Source organism: Trypanosoma brucei, chromosome 10 (genome assembly GCF_000002445.2).
Source record: "Trypanosoma brucei brucei TREU927 chromosome 10, whole genome shotgun sequence".
Lineage (NCBI taxonomy): Eukaryota > Euglenozoa > Kinetoplastea > Trypanosomatida > Trypanosomatidae > Trypanosoma > Trypanosoma brucei.
The window spans coordinates 3,335,989-3,356,481 of record NC_007283.1 but is presented as its reverse complement, the minus strand read 5'-3'; the positions used below and the strand labels follow the sequence as shown (position 1 = coordinate 3,356,481).

General features: G+C 49.9%; 8 protein-coding genes across 8 annotated transcripts, besides 4 other annotated features; all 8 read left to right on the top strand.

Annotated features, from left to right (window-relative positions):
- Nucleotides 1–1,332: 1,332 nt before the first annotated feature.
- Nucleotides 1,333–2,481, top strand: Tb10.61.2745 (hypothetical protein, conserved; the record flags this gene model as incomplete). The annotated part of the gene is made up of 1 exon (XM_822797.1): nucleotides 1,333–2,481. One exon carries the CDS (start codon nucleotides 1,333–1,335, stop codon nucleotides 2,479–2,481), a length of 1,149 nt encoding a protein of 382 aa, XP_827890.1.
- Nucleotides 2,482–5,158: 2,677 nt separating this feature from the next.
- Nucleotides 5,159–5,383, top strand: Tb10.61.2800 (hypothetical protein; the record flags this gene model as incomplete). The annotated part of the gene is made up of 1 exon (XM_822796.1): nucleotides 5,159–5,383. One exon carries the CDS (start codon nucleotides 5,159–5,161, stop codon nucleotides 5,381–5,383), a length of 225 nt encoding a protein of 74 aa, XP_827889.1.
- A 1,495-nt stretch (nucleotides 5,384–6,878) lies between these two features.
- On the top strand, nucleotides 6,879–7,271 carry Tb10.61.2830 (hypothetical protein; the record flags this gene model as incomplete). Its single annotated transcript, XM_822795.1, has 1 exon — nucleotides 6,879–7,271. The coding sequence occupies one exon, from the start codon at nucleotides 6,879–6,881 to the stop codon at nucleotides 7,269–7,271; it is 393 nt and encodes a 130-aa protein (XP_827888.1).
- Nucleotides 7,272–7,578: 307 nt separating this feature from the next.
- On the top strand, nucleotides 7,579–8,721 carry Tb10.61.2840 (vacuolar ATP synthase subunit c, putative; the record flags this gene model as incomplete). The annotated part of the gene is made up of 1 exon (XM_822794.1): nucleotides 7,579–8,721. The coding sequence occupies one exon, from the start codon at nucleotides 7,579–7,581 to the stop codon at nucleotides 8,719–8,721; it is 1,143 nt and encodes a 380-aa protein (XP_827887.1).
- Nucleotides 8,722–9,036: 315 nt separating this feature from the next.
- Nucleotides 9,037–10,386, top strand: Tb10.61.2850 (hypothetical protein, conserved; the record flags this gene model as incomplete). The annotated part of the gene is made up of 1 exon (XM_822793.1): nucleotides 9,037–10,386. The coding sequence occupies one exon, from the start codon at nucleotides 9,037–9,039 to the stop codon at nucleotides 10,384–10,386; it is 1,350 nt and encodes a 449-aa protein (XP_827886.1).
- Nucleotides 10,387–10,421: a sequence feature (AT_rich).
- Nucleotides 10,422–10,636: 215 nt separating this feature from the next.
- On the top strand, nucleotides 10,637–11,926 carry Tb10.61.2860 (hypothetical protein, conserved; the record flags this gene model as incomplete). The annotated part of the gene is made up of 1 exon (XM_822792.1): nucleotides 10,637–11,926. The coding sequence occupies one exon, from the start codon at nucleotides 10,637–10,639 to the stop codon at nucleotides 11,924–11,926; it is 1,290 nt and encodes a 429-aa protein (XP_827885.1).
- Nucleotides 11,927–12,274: 348 nt separating this feature from the next.
- Tb10.61.2870 (hypothetical protein, conserved) lies at nucleotides 12,275–13,666 on the top strand (the record flags this gene model as incomplete). Its single annotated transcript, XM_822791.1, has 1 exon — nucleotides 12,275–13,666. The coding sequence occupies one exon, from the start codon at nucleotides 12,275–12,277 to the stop codon at nucleotides 13,664–13,666; it is 1,392 nt and encodes a 463-aa protein (XP_827884.1).
- Nucleotides 13,580–13,660: a microsatellite.
- Nucleotides 13,667–15,645: 1,979 nt separating the features above from the next.
- Tb10.61.2880 (aconitase) lies at nucleotides 15,646–18,339 on the top strand (the record flags this gene model as incomplete). Its single annotated transcript, XM_822790.1, has 1 exon — nucleotides 15,646–18,339. The coding sequence occupies one exon, from the start codon at nucleotides 15,646–15,648 to the stop codon at nucleotides 18,337–18,339; it is 2,694 nt and encodes an 897-aa protein (XP_827883.1).
- Nucleotides 18,340–18,676: 337 nt separating this feature from the next.
- Nucleotides 18,677–18,697: a sequence feature (AT_rich).
- Nucleotides 18,698–19,878: 1,181 nt separating this feature from the next.
- Nucleotides 19,879–19,953: a sequence feature (A-rich).
- Nucleotides 19,954–20,493: the final 540 nt, after the last annotated feature.

The window sequence follows — 20,493 nt, the reverse complement described above, 5'->3', positions numbered from 1 at the left end:
ACTGCGGGCCTCCGTTGTTCTGTACGTCTTTCTGTGAACCAACTGTTGCCCCTCTCCCTGCCCGTGTGCGCGACAATCCCTCTCCTTCCCTGTTCCTGAAAGCAATGGCCGATCGAGGTGACGCAAGGGTTGTGCACGTCTTTGTTGATGACCTCTCGGCGGTACTCGCTGAAGATGTGCACGAATGGTTGCGTATTATTGGGGACATTGATGAGTTGAAAATGCGATACGATGCTTCCCGGCAACGGTCATTTTACTGGGTTCGTTTCCACCAGAGTTCAGCGGCGCGGCTGGCGGTAGACCACCTTGATGGCGAACGGCTGAAGAATCATGCCATCGAAATACACTCCAACGTGTTCAAGAAACAAACGGCTGCAGTGGCTACTCTAGAGGGCGCCGCGGGGGGCGTACAAGAGGAGAAAACTAAGTTGGAAATGAATCCAAATCTCCCAAAGAACCACCTGATGCCCCGCGACTTGCAAATGGATGAGCTGCTTGTACGTGCCATTCCGGAAATGTTGGAAACTAGCGAGCAGGCGGCTGAGGGCGGGGAGTTGCTGCAAAGACTGTTGGAGCTCCAGGAGTCGTACTGCCGCGCGCAAGAATCGTTGGAGAGGACGACGGAAGGCATTCGTGAGACGGATGGAGAGTTGACGGCACTGCTTCGTGGTGAAACAACGGCAGCCACCGACGTTAGCGGCCCATCTAGTGAAGGCTTTGTGCAGGGCAATACCCCACTAGCGAGCGCACGGATACGAAACGCGGTGCCGGTGCCGCTGTCCACTTGCGACCCCGCGGGGCTGCTATCGAAACTCACCAGACACGTTGGTCCCGTTGCGGATTACGCTTTCAGTTTTGCTTCCAACGGTGGCTCATTCGCTACAGTCGTGGAGTTGTTCCATCCTGACGATGCCGACTTTGCGTTGGCCCTGCTGACAGGTCGGCGCATGGTGTCAAAAAGCACGGAGAAGCACGCCGATGCCGAAGATGCGTTAGCGGCTCTTGTAGGATTTGGTTGGGAGGCTGAGGCCTCGGTGGCTCCGCTGACCCCGCCAAGTGTACCACAAGCCTCCTTCGCCGCACATAACAGGGTGGCCACCATCTTGCGTTCCTGCCGGAGTGTGGCCTAGCATTGCGGGTCGCAGATTCGACCCAGGCGTGGCGTTTCCTATCCGCAAAAAGAGGGGGGAAATCGTAATGTGAACGGAGCTTGTAGCTTTTAAATTGTTTTCTCAATCACTTTTTCTCCTCAGTACTTACTTCCCCTTTCTTACTGACCTCAGCGTAGGTAAAGCGAGGGAAGGATTAATTGCTGCGTGGCAAAGCGGCGCCATGTCCGACCAGTGTGCCACCGTCGAGGCACCCATCAACATCGCTTTTATCAAGTACTGGGGTAAGCGTGAGGGTGGAGAGACGCTGATACTCCCCACAAATGACTCTTTTAGCATCACGCTCTCCGCAAGCCCGTTTCGTAGCAAAACCTCCGTGGAACTCAGGGACGACATCGAGACAGACACGTTGCGACTGAACGGCACCGAGGTTGATGTGGGAAAGACTCCACGGGTCCAGTCGATGCTCCTTCATCTCAGGAGCACATGCCCCGAAGACCTGAAAAACAAAAAGGTGAACATCGTATCGGAGAACAACTTCCCAACTGCCGCTGGGATGGCCTCTTCCGCTAGCGGCTACTGCGCCATGTCGGCGGCGCTCATCCGTGCTTTCAAGTCCACCACTAACGTCTCAATGCTTGCTCGCCTTGGATCTGGCAGCGCCTGCCGCAGTGCCTTTGGGGGTTTCGTTATATGGAACAAGGGGGAGAAACCTGATGGTAGCGACTGTGTGGCCACACAATTTGTTGACGAAACGCATTGGCCCGAGATACAGGTGATGTGCGCTGTCCTTAAAGGGGCACAGAAGGATGTCTCCAGCACCAAGGGCATGCAGCAGTCCCTCAAAACGTCGCCTTTGATGAAGAAGCGCATCTCAGAAACTGTACCGGAGCGCATGAAAATTGCCTCGAGAGCTATAAAGGCGAGGGATTTCGCAACCTTTGCAGAGATTGCAATGCTTGAATCGGACGACCTGCAGGAGATATGCGCGACCACCGAACCGAAGATTACGTATGCGACGGAGGACAGCTACGCGATGATCCGCCTCGTGAAAGCCTACAATGCGAAGAAGGGCCGCACAGCACTGGCTTACACCTTCGATGCCGGGGCGAACTGTTTCTTGTTTGTTCTTAAGGAGGACCTTCCTGAAGCCGTGGCTATGCTCATGGAGCACTTCCCAACACCATTCGAGAAGTTTTTCTTCGGAGACCGCGAGTTACTTGAGAAAGTCAAGGTTGTATCGCTTCCCGACGAATATAAGAAGCTGATTGACCACCCGAAGAAGCCGTTTGAGATGTTACTGCAGTCCCCTGTCGGGTGTGGGGTGAAGTATCTCGGCCCCTCCGAGTCACTCATTCCACCTCGGGTATGAGAAGTACTGCGGGGGATGAAGGAAATGGGTGACGATATGGGGGTATTTGGCTGGGACTAATGCTCCAGTTCCTATTCCCCCGTAATTTATTTCTTTATGTGTTGTTAAGATCCATCTAACCCCATTTATCGACATTTTCTTACTTTCAAACATAGCTGTCCTCGGGACGTTGTGTTTGAGTAACGGACCGGTGGAGGTGGTGGGGAACAAACCTTCTCCCCTCCCTTCATCCTTCCACTGGAGTAGCATTGCTCAAATTACGCATATATTGGTACGAATGCGGCAGTGGCGGTTGTTCCGCACAGTGCCCGTCGCTGCATTTCATTCTCCCTGTGCTCTCTTTTTTAATTATCTTTCATTTGGAGCGTAGTCAATGCCCTTTGCGGTTGTTCTCTCATCAGAAGTAGTGAGGACAAACCGAAACGGCGGAAATGTTAATAAGAGTAGGTCGGCACCAGATGGATTGACACAAAGTTGTAACGGTCGATCTCTTCGCAGGAAGTTGGAAAAACCAAAGCCCACCCTCCCACCATACTTTCTCACTGCGGGTCCCACGCTGTTTGAGCAAAGAGTTCTCATGTTGCAGCGCGTGGGCCGCGGCGAATCGGCCTTTCTGGCATCCCCTTCCCCTTCTCCCTCCTTCTCAGACACATCACTTGATCATATGACAGCGGATCCTCCTGACCCTCGAACCGCATAGTGGCAGCATTTCCAACTTTCCACCTTTCCCACCAAATCATGCACATCCGCAGGGCAGGTGTGAACTGCTATTCGCAAAGCCAGTGACTCTCGAGCCCGCTTTCGCCGTAAATAGTTTCCCCCTCCCCGTGCGTAGTTTGATGTCGTTGGGGTTAGGGAGGCATTTTCCCAAAAAGCTCTCTAAAGCAATTGTTCCAGGCAATTAGAGCCCTTACGGCCACCAAATCCAATCGAATTCGTTGGCTGGAGCTTGTAGTCGTCCAATCAGTCTCTCCTACCCAATGTGCCGCTAAATCACCGAAGGGGGGCATATGCAGATATTACGTTGGGTCAGACCACTGAGACTTCAATCTTTCCGAATTTGGGACCCTACAGGCGGAGGAGAGTTTACAACAGCCCATTCCAACCTCCATCCTTTGGAGGCCGATGCAGCTGTGAGCATCAGCAGGGATAGCGGGTTACGAAATATGTTTACCACGGAGACGTTGTGAGAAAGCGGGTGGAACTGAGGCAGCGCAAAAGCAGTGATGCTCCGGCGCCCCAAAGTTACTTTCCCCGGGTGTGGAAGGTGGAGACGCCACTTTGTGTAACGAGGTGTGGAATTCCTTTTATTCCTTGCAGAACAAATCCCTTGTCTGCTTCGGGATCGCCACTTTCGCTGTGTTTGAAAGTGCTGTAGCCTCGAGCCGCCTGATGGCGCGCAGTTTACACGGTCTATTCGGTTCAACGTTCCAACGTGGCCAAGGAACCGGATTCATCCAGGACGAGGGGTGCGGTAATTCTGCGATATTTATTCCCCATCCCCCTTGCCCCTCCCAACCCCACCGGAGCCCGCCACGTGGCTGTGAAAATTGAAGGGTGGTAAGTTCATGCGGTTTCCCCACCATCTGCTCCTCCCTTCCCTGTGCAGCCCGTCATCTTCGGCGTTCCCGTGTTCCTTTATCCCGCCACCACTTGTACACTTTTCATCCCATGTCGGGTCCGTTTCTTGAACTAAGCAGAGCCTCATTTTCTTATTCCTTCGTCGTATCCCTCTGGCACTTCCTCTACCCCAATCCTCTTCGCAGCGCTTTCCACCGTTGCCACCTTCATTGCGCATCCCACTCCCGATGCGGTGGAAAACGTCACCAGAGTGCATGAAAAAGGCGCTGGAAGCGGCACACTCAACATACGCCAGAATTTACTCTTATTGTACACTTTTGTTTAGATCACGACCACCAAGGTCACCGAAACGCGCACAAGCACAACGCGGAGCAACGTTTGAGGGTGTGGTCGCAAGGCCGGCGCCTAAAAGGACGACATGCTTGGAAGTGTGCGCCTTTTCCGGGGGCTCATCCCGCCAACTGCACACCACTTCGCACCCGCAAGTTCCGGCAAGAGGCCTCTAGGAAAATAGCCTTTAGTTGCCAATCATTTTTCAAGCACAGTTCCTTTACCCTAGTTTGTTGGCAAGCGCAGCACCGTGTCACCGTAGATCGTTGTCAGCGCGTCGGGGAAGCACTATGGGAATGAGTGTAGACCCCACTCTGCTCGCCAACCGTCGCGGAAGTTCGCCTTCCCTCAAACGACGGAAAAGGAGAAAGTGAAGCGAAAAGGAACTACTCTGAGGTTGCAACCGCCTTCGGGGGTACCAAACTTATTCGACCTTGTGATCCAGTTCCGTTGCCGCTTGTGCTTACCGAAAGCGAATCGCATGCACGCACTCTAATATTTTCTTCTCGAGGGCGGCAGAGCGTCCACCACCGAGTGGAACAAGGTCGGTCACCAATGCCATCACCTCCGGAGTGTGACGGGGGGAATTATTTTTCTTCCTGCACTTGAAAGCGGCCCTTGTTGGCCATCCGCCGCAACTGCTTCCTGTAGGTGGGGAACTCAAACAGAAAGTCCCTCCCCATCTTCGGCGCCATTGGGCAGCGGAAGGGGTACCTCCCACTGCGCCCCTCCCCCGAAGTGCGGTTTTCCACATACCAAGTTGTCAATGGAATGGACTTTCGTGCGCCGGCTAGCGAGGGCGAGGGCGTATGGAGTCCAGTGCGGAAGGGACACGTTTCCATCAACTAAGCCCATCTACCGTTGGGGAGCGTCACTTCATGCTTGCAAATTCCTTCTGTCCGAAACTGGAGTACAGTTTCCTCACCCCACCCACACGACAAACGTAGTACGTTTGCCGTTCCGCTTTTCCCCGCACCCGATGGAGATTTAGTAATGGCCAGCTTCTCCCGTCCGGTACGGGATGCCTACCCCTGCACAAAAGCCAGAGGCTCCGCTACGGTGCAACGACGCCGTGGAGCATTCAGTTTCACGGCTGAAAGCTCACCACCAACTTAACCATAGCATGGGGACGAGGCGGTTCCAAATACAATTTTCGTAAAAATGCACCCTCCGGTGAGTGTAGCCTGAGGGGCCTCTCCTCCGACACGAAAAACGTCATCCACCAGACCGGGGGCTGAGGATGGGCTGGAGCCGCACATCAAATTTTCGATTGATGGCTTGCTGACCCACGCCTTGCGCCAAGCACGGAATATGATGCGTTCCCTCCCTCGAACTTTGCCGAATCGCAACAGGAGGAAAATGGAAGGGGTACAGGGCATCGAATAGGATGCGGTTGGTAGAACCCAACAGCCGCGGCGGGCTCAAACATGTTTCAGAACGGAGCGTGTCGGGAAGAAAAGCGGCGCTTGGGCATGTAGGAAGCAGGGGAACCACCGCAACTGCTGCGGGCGATATGTGTGTGAGGCCGAATTTGGTCTCGAAAGAGTAGCGGGAACGGCGAGCGCAGACCCTATTGGTAGCGGGAGCTGTTCATGTAACGAATGAGGAGGTGCCCTCAAATTAAAGACGCTCGAGGGGCGCAAATACCAGCCAATGGGTAAGTAATTCAGGTAGGATGGGTGCGGGTTTTTAACCAGCGGGGTGGAATTGTTCCAATTCAGCGTGAAGAAGGGGATGCCGCGGATGCTCGCTTGCGGGGTGCCGAAGAGAAAAGCGCCCAGGGCGCATTCCCAGTCTAGAGGCAACTTCGCTGAATAGGCGCCGGCAGCAAAGCCCTGCGCTGTCAGAACCGGGGAGAAACGAAGAGTACGGTGGTGTGGTGTTTGGTGAGGGCCCGGATGGGCAAGGGGCAATAAATGGGTGCCGGAAATGGTGGACGCAGTCGGGGCAAGGGGAAGGCGTCGCAAATCGTGAGAAAGAAATTTGGAAAAGGAGGTAACAAACTAAAGAGCAACGAGCACCCACTGGGCTGCAAGAAGTGTAAAAAATTCCGGTGACCCATTTGAGCTCTGCAAGCAGGTGCCCGTTCACTCTGTGTAAGCATGAAGCGTCGCTGGGTCGCCGTCGTGAGGTTTCGCCTTCGGAACGTCGCAACCACAATCCACGTACTTTTTGTGCAGGAAGGGTCTCTGTGCAGCCGGAAGCCCTTCAATGCATTAGACTTTCCGGCGTGGGCGCGCCCGCGGTGGCATTTGCGAAGAGAAGCCACGTTGCTACTGTGAAGAGGCTCTTGCCACCACCGCGAGTTGGAGGGCGACCCGCCACATAATGCTGCGGCAGCCGGGGAGGTACCCTAATTCCTATTTTGAGTGGAGAGGGCCCCCTCCCCCGCCATTACCCTTTTCAATTGGAGAGAACTCCCCCATGTAGGTAACGGTGCCGTGCCGAATGCCCCCGCTCGCAGTGGAAGCCGCGAGCCCCTGTCAATGCTGTGGGGTTCTAGAAAGGGGAGGAGAGAGCGGAGCATCTGGGACCTGCGCCGTTGGACTTGCAGCTGCGCAGCCCGAACGCTTCTCGGGTGCGTGAAATCGGCGGCCGTGCTGATGGTGCTCTGGAGGCATGGATTTGCTCCCTCTACGGTGGGGCCTTTTCGCACGCGTACCATGCGGGTCTGGTTGGCGAGGGTGCGCGGGGCGGGTGCTGTTGCCTTAGGGTGGGACAACCTGCTGTTAGGAAGTGGGGGTGGGAGGCAGAGAAAGGGAATGGATGATGGGCCAATTGGGGTGCACCGCTTATCGTTGTGCTGCGACCCCTCGTGTAATACGGGTATGTCCGCATCCTGTTCGTTTCCATTTTTTTGTCTGTCAGCTTGTTTGTAGCTTTTGGCATCGCACGCTAGCCCCTATTTTTTCTTTAAACTACCGCGTGGGGGTTTAGCACTCTATTTATCTTAGTCTCATTCACTTTTTTTACTTTCGGATGGCTTCCTGTCAGTGTCATTTACTGTGTCTGAAGATAGTTTTGCTCATGGATTTCGAAATCGACAGTCTTATGGACTGGTCGGCGTTTTACGGCATTATTGCTACCTGTTTTTCGTGTGTCAGTGCTCGCCGCCTTCTACTCCTGTTTGGAAAACACACTACGGTTCTTTATTTCTAGGTAAGCATAGGGGTGGAGCAGTGTAAAATGTCGGAGCACTTTCTCCTTTTGGGGCTTCCTTTCCTTCCGACAGGAGCGGACTCCTTCGCGTTTCAATACAAAAACCTCGTATCCCTCCTTGGGGCTGCGGGAAAGGACGTTTGTTCATTCGCTGTCCCGAACTTTAAGGTAGGAACACTTGACTCTCTCATTGAAGCAAGTGACGAGCTGGCAAAACTGGATTTACAGGTGGAGAACAGCTTGGAAAAGCAGATTACGATAATGCAAGAGATATGTGAAGAGCCACGTGATGTCGTTGCGACCTTACGATTCAACCAAACACAGGAGATGACCCCAGCAGCATTCGTCAAAGGGTTTCAGTGGAGTTCAGCACAGTTTGACAGCAATGAAAGTATTTTGGGCCTGGTGGAAAAGTTTGCAAATTATTTCGCAACAACCGAGGAAGGTGTTCGTCTGGTGATGACGAAGTATAATGAAACGCGGAACAAATTAACTACTGTGACAAGAAAAGCTCAGGGCAATCTCTCGGTCAAACCTATTAGGGAACTGGTGACTATGAAAAACCGGAGCCATCCCTTCATTGTTGATACTGAATTGCTCACTAACCTCTTCGTCGCAGTGCCCTTAAGTTCGAAGAGAGAGTGGCTAAATGAATATTGGTCCCTCAACGATTTCGTTTGCCCCGATTCGAACTGTATCATTGCAGAGGATAGCGAGTTTGTGCTAAACAGCATCGTCGTCTTTCGTCGAGTGTTGGAGGATGTGAAGCTGGCGTGCCGGAAGAGGAGGTATATTGTACGAGATTCGGATGCAGCCGACGAACCGTCGATAAGGGATCTAAACGATTTTATTAAAAGAGCCGAAAGCGAGAAGAAAAATTTCGGCTTGGTACTTCGTCAAAGGTACACTGGTTGCTATGTTGCTTGGGTTCACCTAAAGGCGGTGAGACTTTTTGTGGAAAGTTTATTGAAATATGGGCTGCCTCCACGATGCATATCGATATTCCTACAGGTTGACAAGAGAAAGGAAGCAGAAATAAGAAAGAAAATATCACAGCTGTACCCTGATTTGAGTGTTCCTTTTTCAAACACTTCTTCTGTGGAAGACGGGTCCCTGCAATACGAATACCCGTATGTTTCTATTAAGATGACCAATTTGCAAAGGTGTTAGGAGGTACAGACATTACGAGTCGGGTTTTATTTATTGCGGTACATACGGCTCTTGCTCTCTTTTTTTGTTTTTCGGAAACACGCATATATATGTGTGCGTATATATGCTGTTGGTAGTGCTCCTCTTTCGGTGATGTTCCGTACGGGCTTGGCGTTGTTGGACCTTAACAAATGGTTTTGCTTACTGGAATCAGTGCTCACTGTTTTATTTGTACTCTCTCTTTTTTTTTAAAAAAAAAGCTGCAGTAGCTTCTTCGAGGTGCACGGGCTGAAGAGGAGCATTAGAATCCAATCATAATAAGCGTAGTTAAAGGAAATGCTCAGCCTCACTTTTCTTCTTTTAGCTTTCCTGCTGATGGCTACCGAGTCGCAATCATTTGAGGTTTTGCCTCTAAATGTGACCCACCTTAGCACAGGAAATGGCTTATGGATGCCATCGGGTGCTGTCACGCTACAGGAGGGTGTAATCTGTGCTCAGGCCTATCAGGAGCCGTGCGCCGAGTGTAAGCACCAACTCACAGCGGTATGCACTTTTGATGGTGGTAAAAGTTTCTCGGTCCAGCAAACGAAATACCCTTTTTGTGCTCATCGAGGTGTCGTTGTTGGAGGCACTTTGCACTGTCCCTTAAAAGTTGATAACGTAAGTCAGAATGTAATCAACATAACAGTTGTGTCATACAAGGGAAATGTTTCGCTTTTAGAAAACGAAGAAAACACAACAATGACGTTTTCTTACATACCTGGGGAGGAAGTGACAGATATCGAGTTCAGAGGAAACACCCTTTTCCTAACTGATGACCAAATCTATTTAATGAATGCTGTCGTGAAAAGAAACACCTCCTTGGTTCACGTGTTGTTTCAGTCAGATGATGGATATATATGGAGTGTTCGAAGCAAGATACCCTTAGATCCCCTCGATAACGCGGAACTCATGTTGAGGGGTCGGAACAGGTTGATGGTATCGACTTATAACTCAAGTCACCATTACGTCGTTTCCTCCGGGTATCAAGGCAGATGGTGGGGTTCCGTACACTACGTGGACACAGAGAGTAGACCTGCAGCGCTCGCTGTTGGAAATGGTATTTCCATTGAAAGCGGTATCACTAATAAATCCGGTTTGTTGGAATTGGCAGGGTTAGTGGAGGGGAAGCCGAAGGTGAAGTCTGTTTCACTTGTAGATTTGTACAAGAATGTGACAAATGCAAGCCAGATACCGGACAATTTTACTTTGGGGTGCGATAATGAGCTACCTTGCTTGACAACCTCTCACATTGCACTTATGAGAACTCGCGAAGGCAACATGACTGCATTGTTTGGTTTTGTTTCCACTACCACGAAGCGGAAAACTGTTGTCGGACTTACTCTGCTCATTGATGACACAGAGGAGAAAAATGAAAGGCTTGCGGAATTGCGAAAACTCGAGGAGGAGGCTAAACAGAGAGAGGAAGCGAGGCTTAAATATCTGAGAGACTTGGAAGAAAAAAAGCAAAAGGAAAGGGAGGAGAAACTTAGGCGGGAACAGGAGAGACTTTTGAAATTCCAGAATACCGATGAAGAGAACATTAAAATTGCTGTTTCTAGGTTATCCGAAGACGGTGAAATGATTGTTGTGCGAGAAGTCGACCCAGATTTGGTCGATTTAGAAAAACAAGCGTTTTTCTGGTAGTTTTATTATTATTCCTTTTTTTTTAAAAAAAATATCAGGGTTCGGTTCCGTATTTTCAAAGTTGCTATCACATTTTCTAAATGTGGCTGTGGCGTGTGACCCTTCTTTGTTATTCTAACTATACCCCCCTTTCCTTCCGCTTTCATTTTTATTAGGTGCATTCCGGTGTCACTGTTGTTTGTCAAATAGTCCTGACGTTCTCTGGATCGTTTCACTCTATTTGAAAGTCATTTTCTAGTGTCACTGAAAAATGGCAGAAGCGGACTGTTCCCCATACGGAGCTAAAAGGGATGACCGAGCTTTGGTGGTAAGTGGACTTAAACGCACAGTATCTACTGCGTCCCGAAATGCCCTGTATGCGGCTGCGGGACGACTCGCCTTTGGTGTGGTAACCGGTTTATTGAAGAGCGGCCTGCGGACCGGCGTACACAAAGTATTTTTAAGAGAGGTTCTATCCGCTGATCCTCTCAAATGGGCATTCCTTTCGGCGGGACTATCTTGTTTTCGACTTTTGAAGCACATTGCATCGAAACTATGTTCCCATTTGTCGATACCCGAGAAATTCTCCTATGTAGTCGCGGGCTTTATATCTGTTCTACCAGTTATGGTAATGGAGAGAGGAACAAGGGTCGAACTTTGTCTCCATGTTCTCGTCCGGGCTCTTCAGGTAGTAGGGACAAGCTGTGTTTTGCCTCTGTTTCCTAAGGTGTTCAGAGATTTCGAGCACTATGATATTGTAGTAATGTGCCTTAGCGCGTCGCAAATACTTTACGGGTTCGTGTTTGCACCATACACAATGCCACCTTCATACCTGAGCTTTCTGTCTAAAACATCAATGCTCGACGAGCGCGTGGTTCGGAGTTATGCGGGGCTTACACGACACCAAATTTCACCTGAACTTGTTGAGTTGTGCGTCGAAAGGGGACGCAGGCTTCCTCATGACCCCAGCGAACACCTTAGTGTCTGTTGTTCCTACGCCCACGAGGGTTTGACATGCAATCAATTTTGTTTTATGCTCTTCTGTAAAAATATGGTTCAAGTCGGTCTACCATTGTATCTACCACTAAAGGTGGCCACTATCGTCGTCCAGTACAAAAAGTTGATACGCAAACCATTGCAGTCACTGTGCCGGGCTGCTCGGTCGGTGTTTTTCAGTACATTGTTCTTGGCTCTGTATTCGGTTTGCAGCACCAGGTACGCTTGCCTTGCAGCGCAGAGGAACATACGTGGTGGTCTTTTGTTTGCAATTGCTAGCTCACTTGCGGGGATAAGTACGCTTATTGAGCCTAAAGGGAGGCGAGCAGATTTGGCGTTTTACTGTCTCATATATGCCATCCGATCGTTTGTTTTGACTCAATGTCAATTTGGGAGGCTACCGTATCCACGTCAAAGCTCCATATTCATGTTGTACCTTTTCTCCGTTGTGCTTCTAATTTTTCAGTACGACTATGATCCTGACAAACTTGATCATCGGTCTCGATATGTCATATCGAGGATTGCTGGCGGAGAGATCTTAACACCCACTGAACAGTATGAATGAAGCAATTTAGGTGCTTTAACCGCGGAAGCCCGTTTCTGCGAGGTCAATCACGTTCGTACGTGCGTGTGACCAGGGTGCACTGTGGAATGTATGTTGTATTGCGCCATTTCCTAAGTGGTGGGATTACAGAACAAGGAAGTAAAACTCGTCGTAAGGTTCTCACTTCCGACGCCCCTGCCGTCATTTTTGTCCGCCATATAGTTCTCTTCTTGCCTTCACTAATGAACTTATGCTGCTAACATCTACCGGTGCAAAAGTTGCCCCTCTTCTCCAGCTGTTTTAAATTTGTTCAAGGTATTCTCTTGACGTCGCTGAAGTAGTGCGTTCACTTACCAACCGACATACGCTATGACCTACCAAGCGAAGGAAGTTGTTACGGAGGAGTTCCTTCGAAAGAAGCTAGAGGTGTCGGGTGAACTGGCCAGGATGCGTGCCATGATAGTGGACACTGCTTTGAAGACACTTTCCGAGGACCCGAACATAAAATCCAGGCTGTTTTCTCCCACACCACGTCTCAAGGCCGAGAAAGAGTCTGCGAAGGGCCGCCAGTCGCTTTCTGTTGTTATGGAATATTTGGAGCACATGGGACTGAATTACACACTGAGCGTTCTGAAGCAAGAGGCTGCTTTAACTGAGTGTGCACTACAAAGCCGCCAGGACATTGTTCGCGAGCTAGGACTCCCTGAGGGTTCTGGTCCCATCCTGACGACGATTATGGGGGCACCGGGCGCGGCGGGTGCCAATAGCGGGGTCTCCAAGGACAATATTGGTTTACCTACCACTACCCCAGAATCAGCGCCTGTCCCTCGCGCCCCTGTTGCTCAGACTAAAACTGAAGATGGTGAAGATACCACTTACTTTATTTCTAAGTGGTCTGGTCGAACATTTTATCGGTCCGGAGGGCAAGTGAGTGGTCAGCAAGTACAGTTGGAGTACCTCACAAACTGCACTGTTTATGTTCTGGATCCGCTGGACAGCATAACTGTGGATGATTGCGAGGGTGGCGAGCTCATCATTGCCGCTTGCGAAGGCAGTGTATTCCTCCGGAATTGTAAAAATATGACAGTTCATGTGGCCTGCAAACAACTACGCACTCGCGACTGTGAATATATAACCCTGCACATCTTCGCAACAACGGACCCTGTCGTGGAGTCAAGCCATCATATTAATTTTAAGCCTTTCTACATAAGGCTCCCCGGTCTCCAAGCCAGTTTCAAGTCAGCCCGTCTCGACCCCAAAACGAACCGCTTCGTGCACGTTTACGATTTCACTGAGGATGATCCCAAGCTTCCTAAACCCCATTTTACTGTTACGTATAAGGGCCACGGCCTTTGTATGAAAGACCTTTGTGGTGAAAAGGGGAAACCGGACTGTCCGCAGGAAATCGAAGATTTCCTCGCTGGCCGCCTTGGGCCAGCGGCCAGCTCCGAGTCAGGACATAACAAAAGCTACAACATAAAAACGGGTGCAGAAGAATGGACGGGGAACAAAGAAAGCAGCAGTCCCGAACGCGGCAAGGAGGCAACCCCTCCTGAATCGGCTTCAAGGTCCGATTCGTCAGCTCCTACAACCCCTCATTCGCGTAAGGATGATGCCGTTCCAGCCCCCGCCGCGGCCACTGGAGACGCTCTGGATGGCTCGTACTCTTCTTTTGACGATGACGAAGACGAGGACGAGAACGATTCTCAAAGTGACAAGAAGTCCGAAGATGACGACGACGATGACAGTGACGACTTTTAGGTAACATGGCGGTATCGGCGACAAGGTCGTTTTCTACAATGCATTACTACCTCCACACTGTAAACCACACTTTACGCGGTGTCCATTTTTCTATTCAAACTCTGTGCTTCCTTTGGTATGTAGTCACTGGCCCCACGAAATTCCTTTTCTGCGCTTCTTACACTGATCAGTAGAGGGATAAGTGGGATTTGCAGAAAGAATTTGGTGACGCAAGTGCTCCACCAGGAGCGCGGGGAGCGGGAAGGAGGCACAGGGAGGGGGAATATGGATGTTTTGAAGTCGTCATGTACAGTATGCTTTTTTCGTGATGAAAAAATTTACTTGCACCACAAGACATTGCAGGGATGGTACACGGCGATTGCATTACAGTGCACATCTCTTTTTTCTTTTTTTGAACTGCTGTTCCCCCTTTTACATCATTTTCGGACTTTTTATTTTGATGATAAATGAAGGATCTGCCTGCACGTGTGCGATGGGGATATCAATATAGAGGAAACAATTGACTTTGTTCCATTTTTCACGTGACCCAGCGACGTGCAGCTGGGGAAGTCGTCTCAGACTCGCGGGCTGTGCTGTTTCCCGTTTGAATGTGATGTCGCAGTCGTCATATATGTGAGTATGATGCTGTTTTTATTGACGTGCACCTGGTTTCCATAGTTTCCGCTTTCAGCTTCACAGGGACCAAAGAATAATGTTCCCCACAAGCACAAATAAAGATAGTGTACATTACATACGGTCACGATGTATATCATCCGTGATGTCATGGTTTCCGTAGTTTTCCGCTGGGATTAAACCTGTTTGATGTTTCCTCGGCTGGTTCACCATATGTGTGGATGCGCTTGCCCGTCTCCGCGGTGGTAAACGCATTGTGGTGGAAGTCTCGGCACTATATGGCAAGGGACACAAGCCAGAAGTGTGAACCGCATTCGGGAGCCTCTGCCGCTGGACAGCAGCAGTGGAAGCACAAAATATTAAAGTTGCGGTGAGTCAGCAAGCACAACTCCTGGCGGGGTGAGGCTGCTGTTGGATTAGATTTGTTCTTTTAGCCCTCAGTGCGGAGACCCCACCGCGTTGCGTCACGTGTGTCCCTCCGATCCCCCGTTTGCGTTGGCATCCAGCTTGTGCAGAGCAGCTGTAGTTACTCCTGCTATTTTTTTTTTTTGTGGTGTGACTGCTCTAAGTTTTTTCACCCTTGGAGTGGACGGTTACGTTTATGGGATGTTAACTTTGCGTCCGCAGGCCACGAAGATGCCAACGGGGATCGTATGTTAGGAAGGGGAGTGAGGACTGGCAGCCGCTGTTAAGAGGTGTGGTGTGGTGGCGGGTCCCTCTTTCTTTTGTTATTGGAGGTCAGTCTCTCTTACTCTATCGATAGTAGCATAGCCTGATGTGCGTAGAACAGGGGATCGTGACGACTGTCAATCGATGACTCGCTCAGTTGACGGTGATCCGCTGTTCTTTTGGTGGAAAGTGCGTGCGTGGGGTCTTGGTCCAGCCTTCAATTTTCGCCCTGTCGCACCGTTCCGTGTACCTCTCTTAGGTTTGTTATTTGTGGATGGCTATCGAGGATCATATACCCACACACACACACACAATATGTGCAATATGGTTGTTGCCAGGAAAGCGCGTCTATGTGAAATGAAACCTACAGAAGTGGCTGAACGTTTGTGTGGACAACGAACGGTTTCTTGCTTTCTACTCTTCTTTCGCAGTTGACGGAGCATCCACGGGCCACCCGAAAGGTGGGCACACAGTCAGTATGAGGTGCCTACCAAACATTTTGCAGGTCAAACAAAGTTTCTTACTTGTAGCCGCATTGGGCGGGGGTTTTCTGTGGCATTCTATTTTACATGCCTTTGTGTTTATACTTTTTGCATTAGTAAGGTTATAAAAATAAGGTTTACATCGACTACACTGCCAAAATAATAGGAAAGGTATATACTGCACAAGCGAAAGGGTAAGAAGAGGGAGTCTTGTGTATGCTCAGCACGATGAAGTTACTGAAGGCCTCCTTGCCGTCAAACAACCCATTTCTAAAATACATCGCTACCCTGAGCGTGGACGGAGGTCAGGCACAGTACTTCAAACTACACGAAATTGACCCCAGATATGATGGTTTACCCTTTTCGATTCGCGTCCTCCTTGAATCAGCCGTCCGAAATTGTGATGAGTTCGATATCACATCGAAAGCAGTTGAAAATATACTGAGTTGGAGCGAGAACTGCCACAAGAGTATTGAAATCCCCTTCAAACCAGCGCGCGTGGTGCTCCAGGACTTCACTGGCGTTCCCTGCGTTGTGGATTTGGCCGCCATGCGTGATGCAACGAAGCGTTTGGGAGGTGATGTTGACAAGATCAATCCCCAGATTCCGGTGGAACTTGTGGTTGACCACTCTGTTCAGGTGGACAGCTATGGGACTCCGGAAGCAGCAAAGCTTAATCAGGACATTGAAATGCAGCGCAATCGGGAGCGGTTCGAATTCCTTAAGTGGGGGTCTGAGGCATTTCACAATCTGTTAATTGTCCCTCCGGGATCTGGGATCGTTCACCAAGTGAACCTTGAGTATCTTGCCCGAGTTGTATTCAATAACGACGGAGTTTTGTATCCTGATTCCGTTGTAGGGACTGATTCGCACACGACAATGGTTAATGGTGTTGGTGTAATCGGCTGGGGCGTCGGTGGTATTGAGGCGGAAGCGGGCATGTTGGGGCAGTCGCTCTCTATGGTGCTTCCGGAGGTGGTGGGCTACAGATTTACTGGTAAACTCTCGGAGGGTTGCACAGCTACCGACCTGGTGCTGACAGTTGTGAGGAACCTACGGAAGCTGGGTGTTGTGGGGAAATTCGTTGAATTTTATGGACCCGGCGTCGATACTCTTTCACTGCCTGATCGCGCAACACTAGCGAACATGGCACCAGAGTACGGGGCCACCACGGGTTTCTTCCCAATTGACCAAGAAACACTCAACTACCTCCGTTGCACGGGCCGAGATGCAGAGCACCTTGCACGTATTGAGAAGTATACCAAAGCCACGAAAATGTTCCGTACAGGTGACGAAAAAATTTCGTATTCGCAGAATATTGAGCTGGACCTTTCTACAGTGGAACCATCACTTGCCGGGCCCAAACGTCCACATGATCACATCTTATTGAGGAATATGAAGCAAGACTTCGAAGCGTGCCTTGGCGCCAAGACGGGCTTCAAGGGGTTTGGCATTCCCGATGGGGAACACAAGAAGGAGGTAAAATACACGGTTGACGGGAAAGAAGCGGTTATGCGCCACGGAAGTGTCGTCATTGCTGCTATTACTTCCTGTACAAACACCTCGAATCCGAATGTTCTTATTGCAGCAGGATTATTGGCAAAAAAGGCCGTCGAAAAGGGGTTAAAAGTCCCAGCAGGTGTTAAAACCTCTCTTTCCCCGGGGTCGCATGTCGTTACCAAGTATCTTGAAAACTCTGGGCTGCAAAGTTTTCTTGACGAATTGCGTTTTCATACAACGGGGTACGGCTGCATGACATGCATCGGGAATGCGGGTGATGTTGATCCCGCCGTATCGAAGTGCATTAACGATAATAACTTTGTCGCGGCTGCTGTGCTATCGGGTAATCGTAACTTTGAGGCACGAATTCATCCCCAAACGGCTGCAAACTACCTGGCTTCGCCTCCTCTTGTTGTTGCGTATGCCCTGGCTGGGCGAGTTAACATCGATTTTGCGACCGAGCCGATTGCCAACGATGTGTATCTTCGGGACATTTGGCCCACGAACGACGAAGTTTCTGCTGTGGTGCGGGAACATGTCACGCCGGACCTTTTCAAAACTGTTTATAAATCGATCACAACACTTAACGAACAGTGGAACGGTTTGAAGGTGAAAGGGGGTACCCAGTATGAATGGCAGGAATCCACATATATCCACAAACCACCGTACTTCGAGAAAATGACCATGGAGGTCACACCAAACGTGGTATTTAAGAATGCCGCGTGCTTGGCAGTGTTCGGCGACTCCATAACCACAGACCATATTTCTCCGGCCGGAAATATCGCCAAGGATTCACCGGCCGCCCAATTTCTGCAAGGGCTTGGGGTAGCAAGGAAAGACTTCAACACCTACGGCGCGCGTCGCGGAAATGACATGGTAATGGTTCGTGGAACATTTGCCAACACCCGACTTGGTAACCGCATCGTTGGTGAGGGGCAAACGGGTCCCTTCACCATTCATTGGCCGACCAATGAGAAGGTTTACATATTCGATGCCGCCATGAGATACGCAGAGGAGAATACACCTCTTGTTATTCTCGCCGGAAAGGAATATGGGAGTGGCTCTTCCCGCGACTGGGCGGCGAAAGGCCCATTTTTGCAGGGTGTAAAGGTTGTAATTGCCGAGAGCTTTGAACGCATCCACCGCTCCAACCTCGTTGGGATGGGGATTGTGCCCCTGCAGTTCCGTCAAGGTGAAAGTGTGGAGTCACTTGGACTCACTGGGAGGGAGCGCTTCAACTTTGATTTCTCCGGCGGCATACATCCCGGACAGGAAGTGACTGTCCAGAAAGATGACGGCTCTTCCTTCAGTGCTATCCTCCGCATTGACACAGAGATGGAGGTAAAGTATGTGGAACACGGCGGCATCCTGCAGTATGTGCTCCGCGAGAAAATCAAGGGTAATTTGTAGCGGAACACCGAAACCTGTTCCTCAGAGAATAAGCCTGTGAATTAGTGAGGGGCGTAGCAAGGGATATCTTTGTTTACCGCTTCCGTATTCATCGTTATTGCTAACTACATATTTGGTACATGGTTGGGTGTGTGGGGCGGCTACTACCGCCACATCGTGAGACGAGGTAGAAGCGCCGTTTAACTGTCTCCCCTTTGGCCAGCTGACTTGGTGCCATGCCGCACATTTGTTCCAACGAGGGTTGAAGAGGATGCAAAAAAAAAAAAAGAGGTAAAAACGAGGTTCGACGACGCTATTATGGCGACGGCTTAACGAGATCAGAACGTTATTGTTATTGTTATTTATTTATTTATTTTTTGAGGAAGCAAAACGGGAAAAGGGGATCTATGGATATTAATGGTGACAAAAACCTTTGTCGGTGAACGTGGACGATGCGTAAAACAATGGAAGGCTCTGGATCGGTCGCAACACCCCTCGCCCCCTCCCCCGAAAAAGCAAACTTTTAGCGGGCAACGAACAAAAAAAAAAAGAGCCAGGAGAGGGGTAGAGAGGGAGTGGTTGGATGACTTTTAGCTTCCGCTAAACATGTGAAGGTCGGGTATTTTGTCCAATTTGAAGCGCTTTTGCATTCATTTACGCCGCATAGGTGCTAATTCGCTTATTTACTTATTTATTAACTTCACTCATACACGCCTGAGAGCAGGGCAAAAGGAAGGGAGGTGTGAAAAGACGTAATGCAAGGTCTTAAAATTATGATATTGGGAAAGATGCATATTAGTGCATCCTATTTTATTTTAGTATTTGTTTGATTTCCATGTGAGGAAGGCAAAAGAGGGGAGTGCAAAAAAAAAAAACGGCATAAGGTAGAGGGAACTATGTGTGATGAGGAGTGTGGAGTACTTCCTTTTTTTTTTCCTTTGTTTGTTACTGCGGGATGGAACCTGCGGGTATAAAAGTGCGTGCGTGTGTATGTTTGTGTGGACGGTGGTGCCCCATTGGTGGCCCCTTCATCCTCTCCATGTGAACTTAACTCCACAACTACTTGTGTTGTGCGTAGCCGCGTTTTTACTTATCGGTCAGTTATCAGTATCGCATCCTCTCACTGCCGTTGTTGATACCGGATTCATTTCTATTCTTTCTTTTTGAAGGAACTTACATGTGCTTGGAAGTCGCTTGGTTTATCTACCTCCTCTCCACGTGGCTGCATGCGAAAGCATAAAAATGCTGGTGGAAACGGCGGGGGAGGGGGAATGATGAGGAGTGTAATTCCGGCACCTTAAGGGGAAGGGGATACAGACAAGAGAGCGGCAAGCTTTTTTTTCTCTAAGTTCGGTTTCGTGGGTACCACACCACCAGAGTCACGACACTGTTTCGTATGCCGCTATCCGGGACTAACCTTTCCCTTCTTCAACCTCAGGCGCTATTTGTTTTTATTTCATGTGGGGAGCGCATCGTTCGCTTCCCTTTTTGGGTTTTATTTTCTGTTCCCACGTCTAGCGTACCGCTTACCTACGAGTGTGTATAGCAGATGTGTGTCTTTTTTTTTTTCCATTTTCCATTTTCTTCATTTGTTATTGTTATTAATATTGTTATTATTGTTTTGTTTTTTACCTTCTCTGAGCCAATTCCAAAAGAGGGGAGCGTTACCAGAGTGTGCAGTGCCGACTTCATTTAGTGGACCACCCATGGCTTTGATGATAACTTTGTACTACAGGCTTGTTCTTTTCTTTCTCTACCAATAAAAATATTAAGTTTAGGCTGCAAATGTGTGGACGCTGACATTTCATCATTTCGGTGTGAACATACACACACACACATATATATATATATATTTCGGACTAATCTAACATGTGAATTGCTTGCCATCATGCCGGAAGTGCCTCATGTGGCACGCGCTTGCCCGGTGAAGCGAATGCGTGAGAGAACTGTTGGTGCGGGACCAGCGGGGTGCGATTCGTAAATGGAAAACGAGTGTTTTTTTTTTTTTTTTACGTAATATACCGCCACGTGAACAACCTCCGAAGTGACCAGCGCCGCTTGCATTTGTTGGGCGCTGCGTTTGTTTCCACTCGGGCTACGGGGGGGGGGGAGATGTTGCCCTGCATTTGTACTGCAGGTCGGGGCCGTCGGCTTCTGGACCAGTATTTTTTCTGC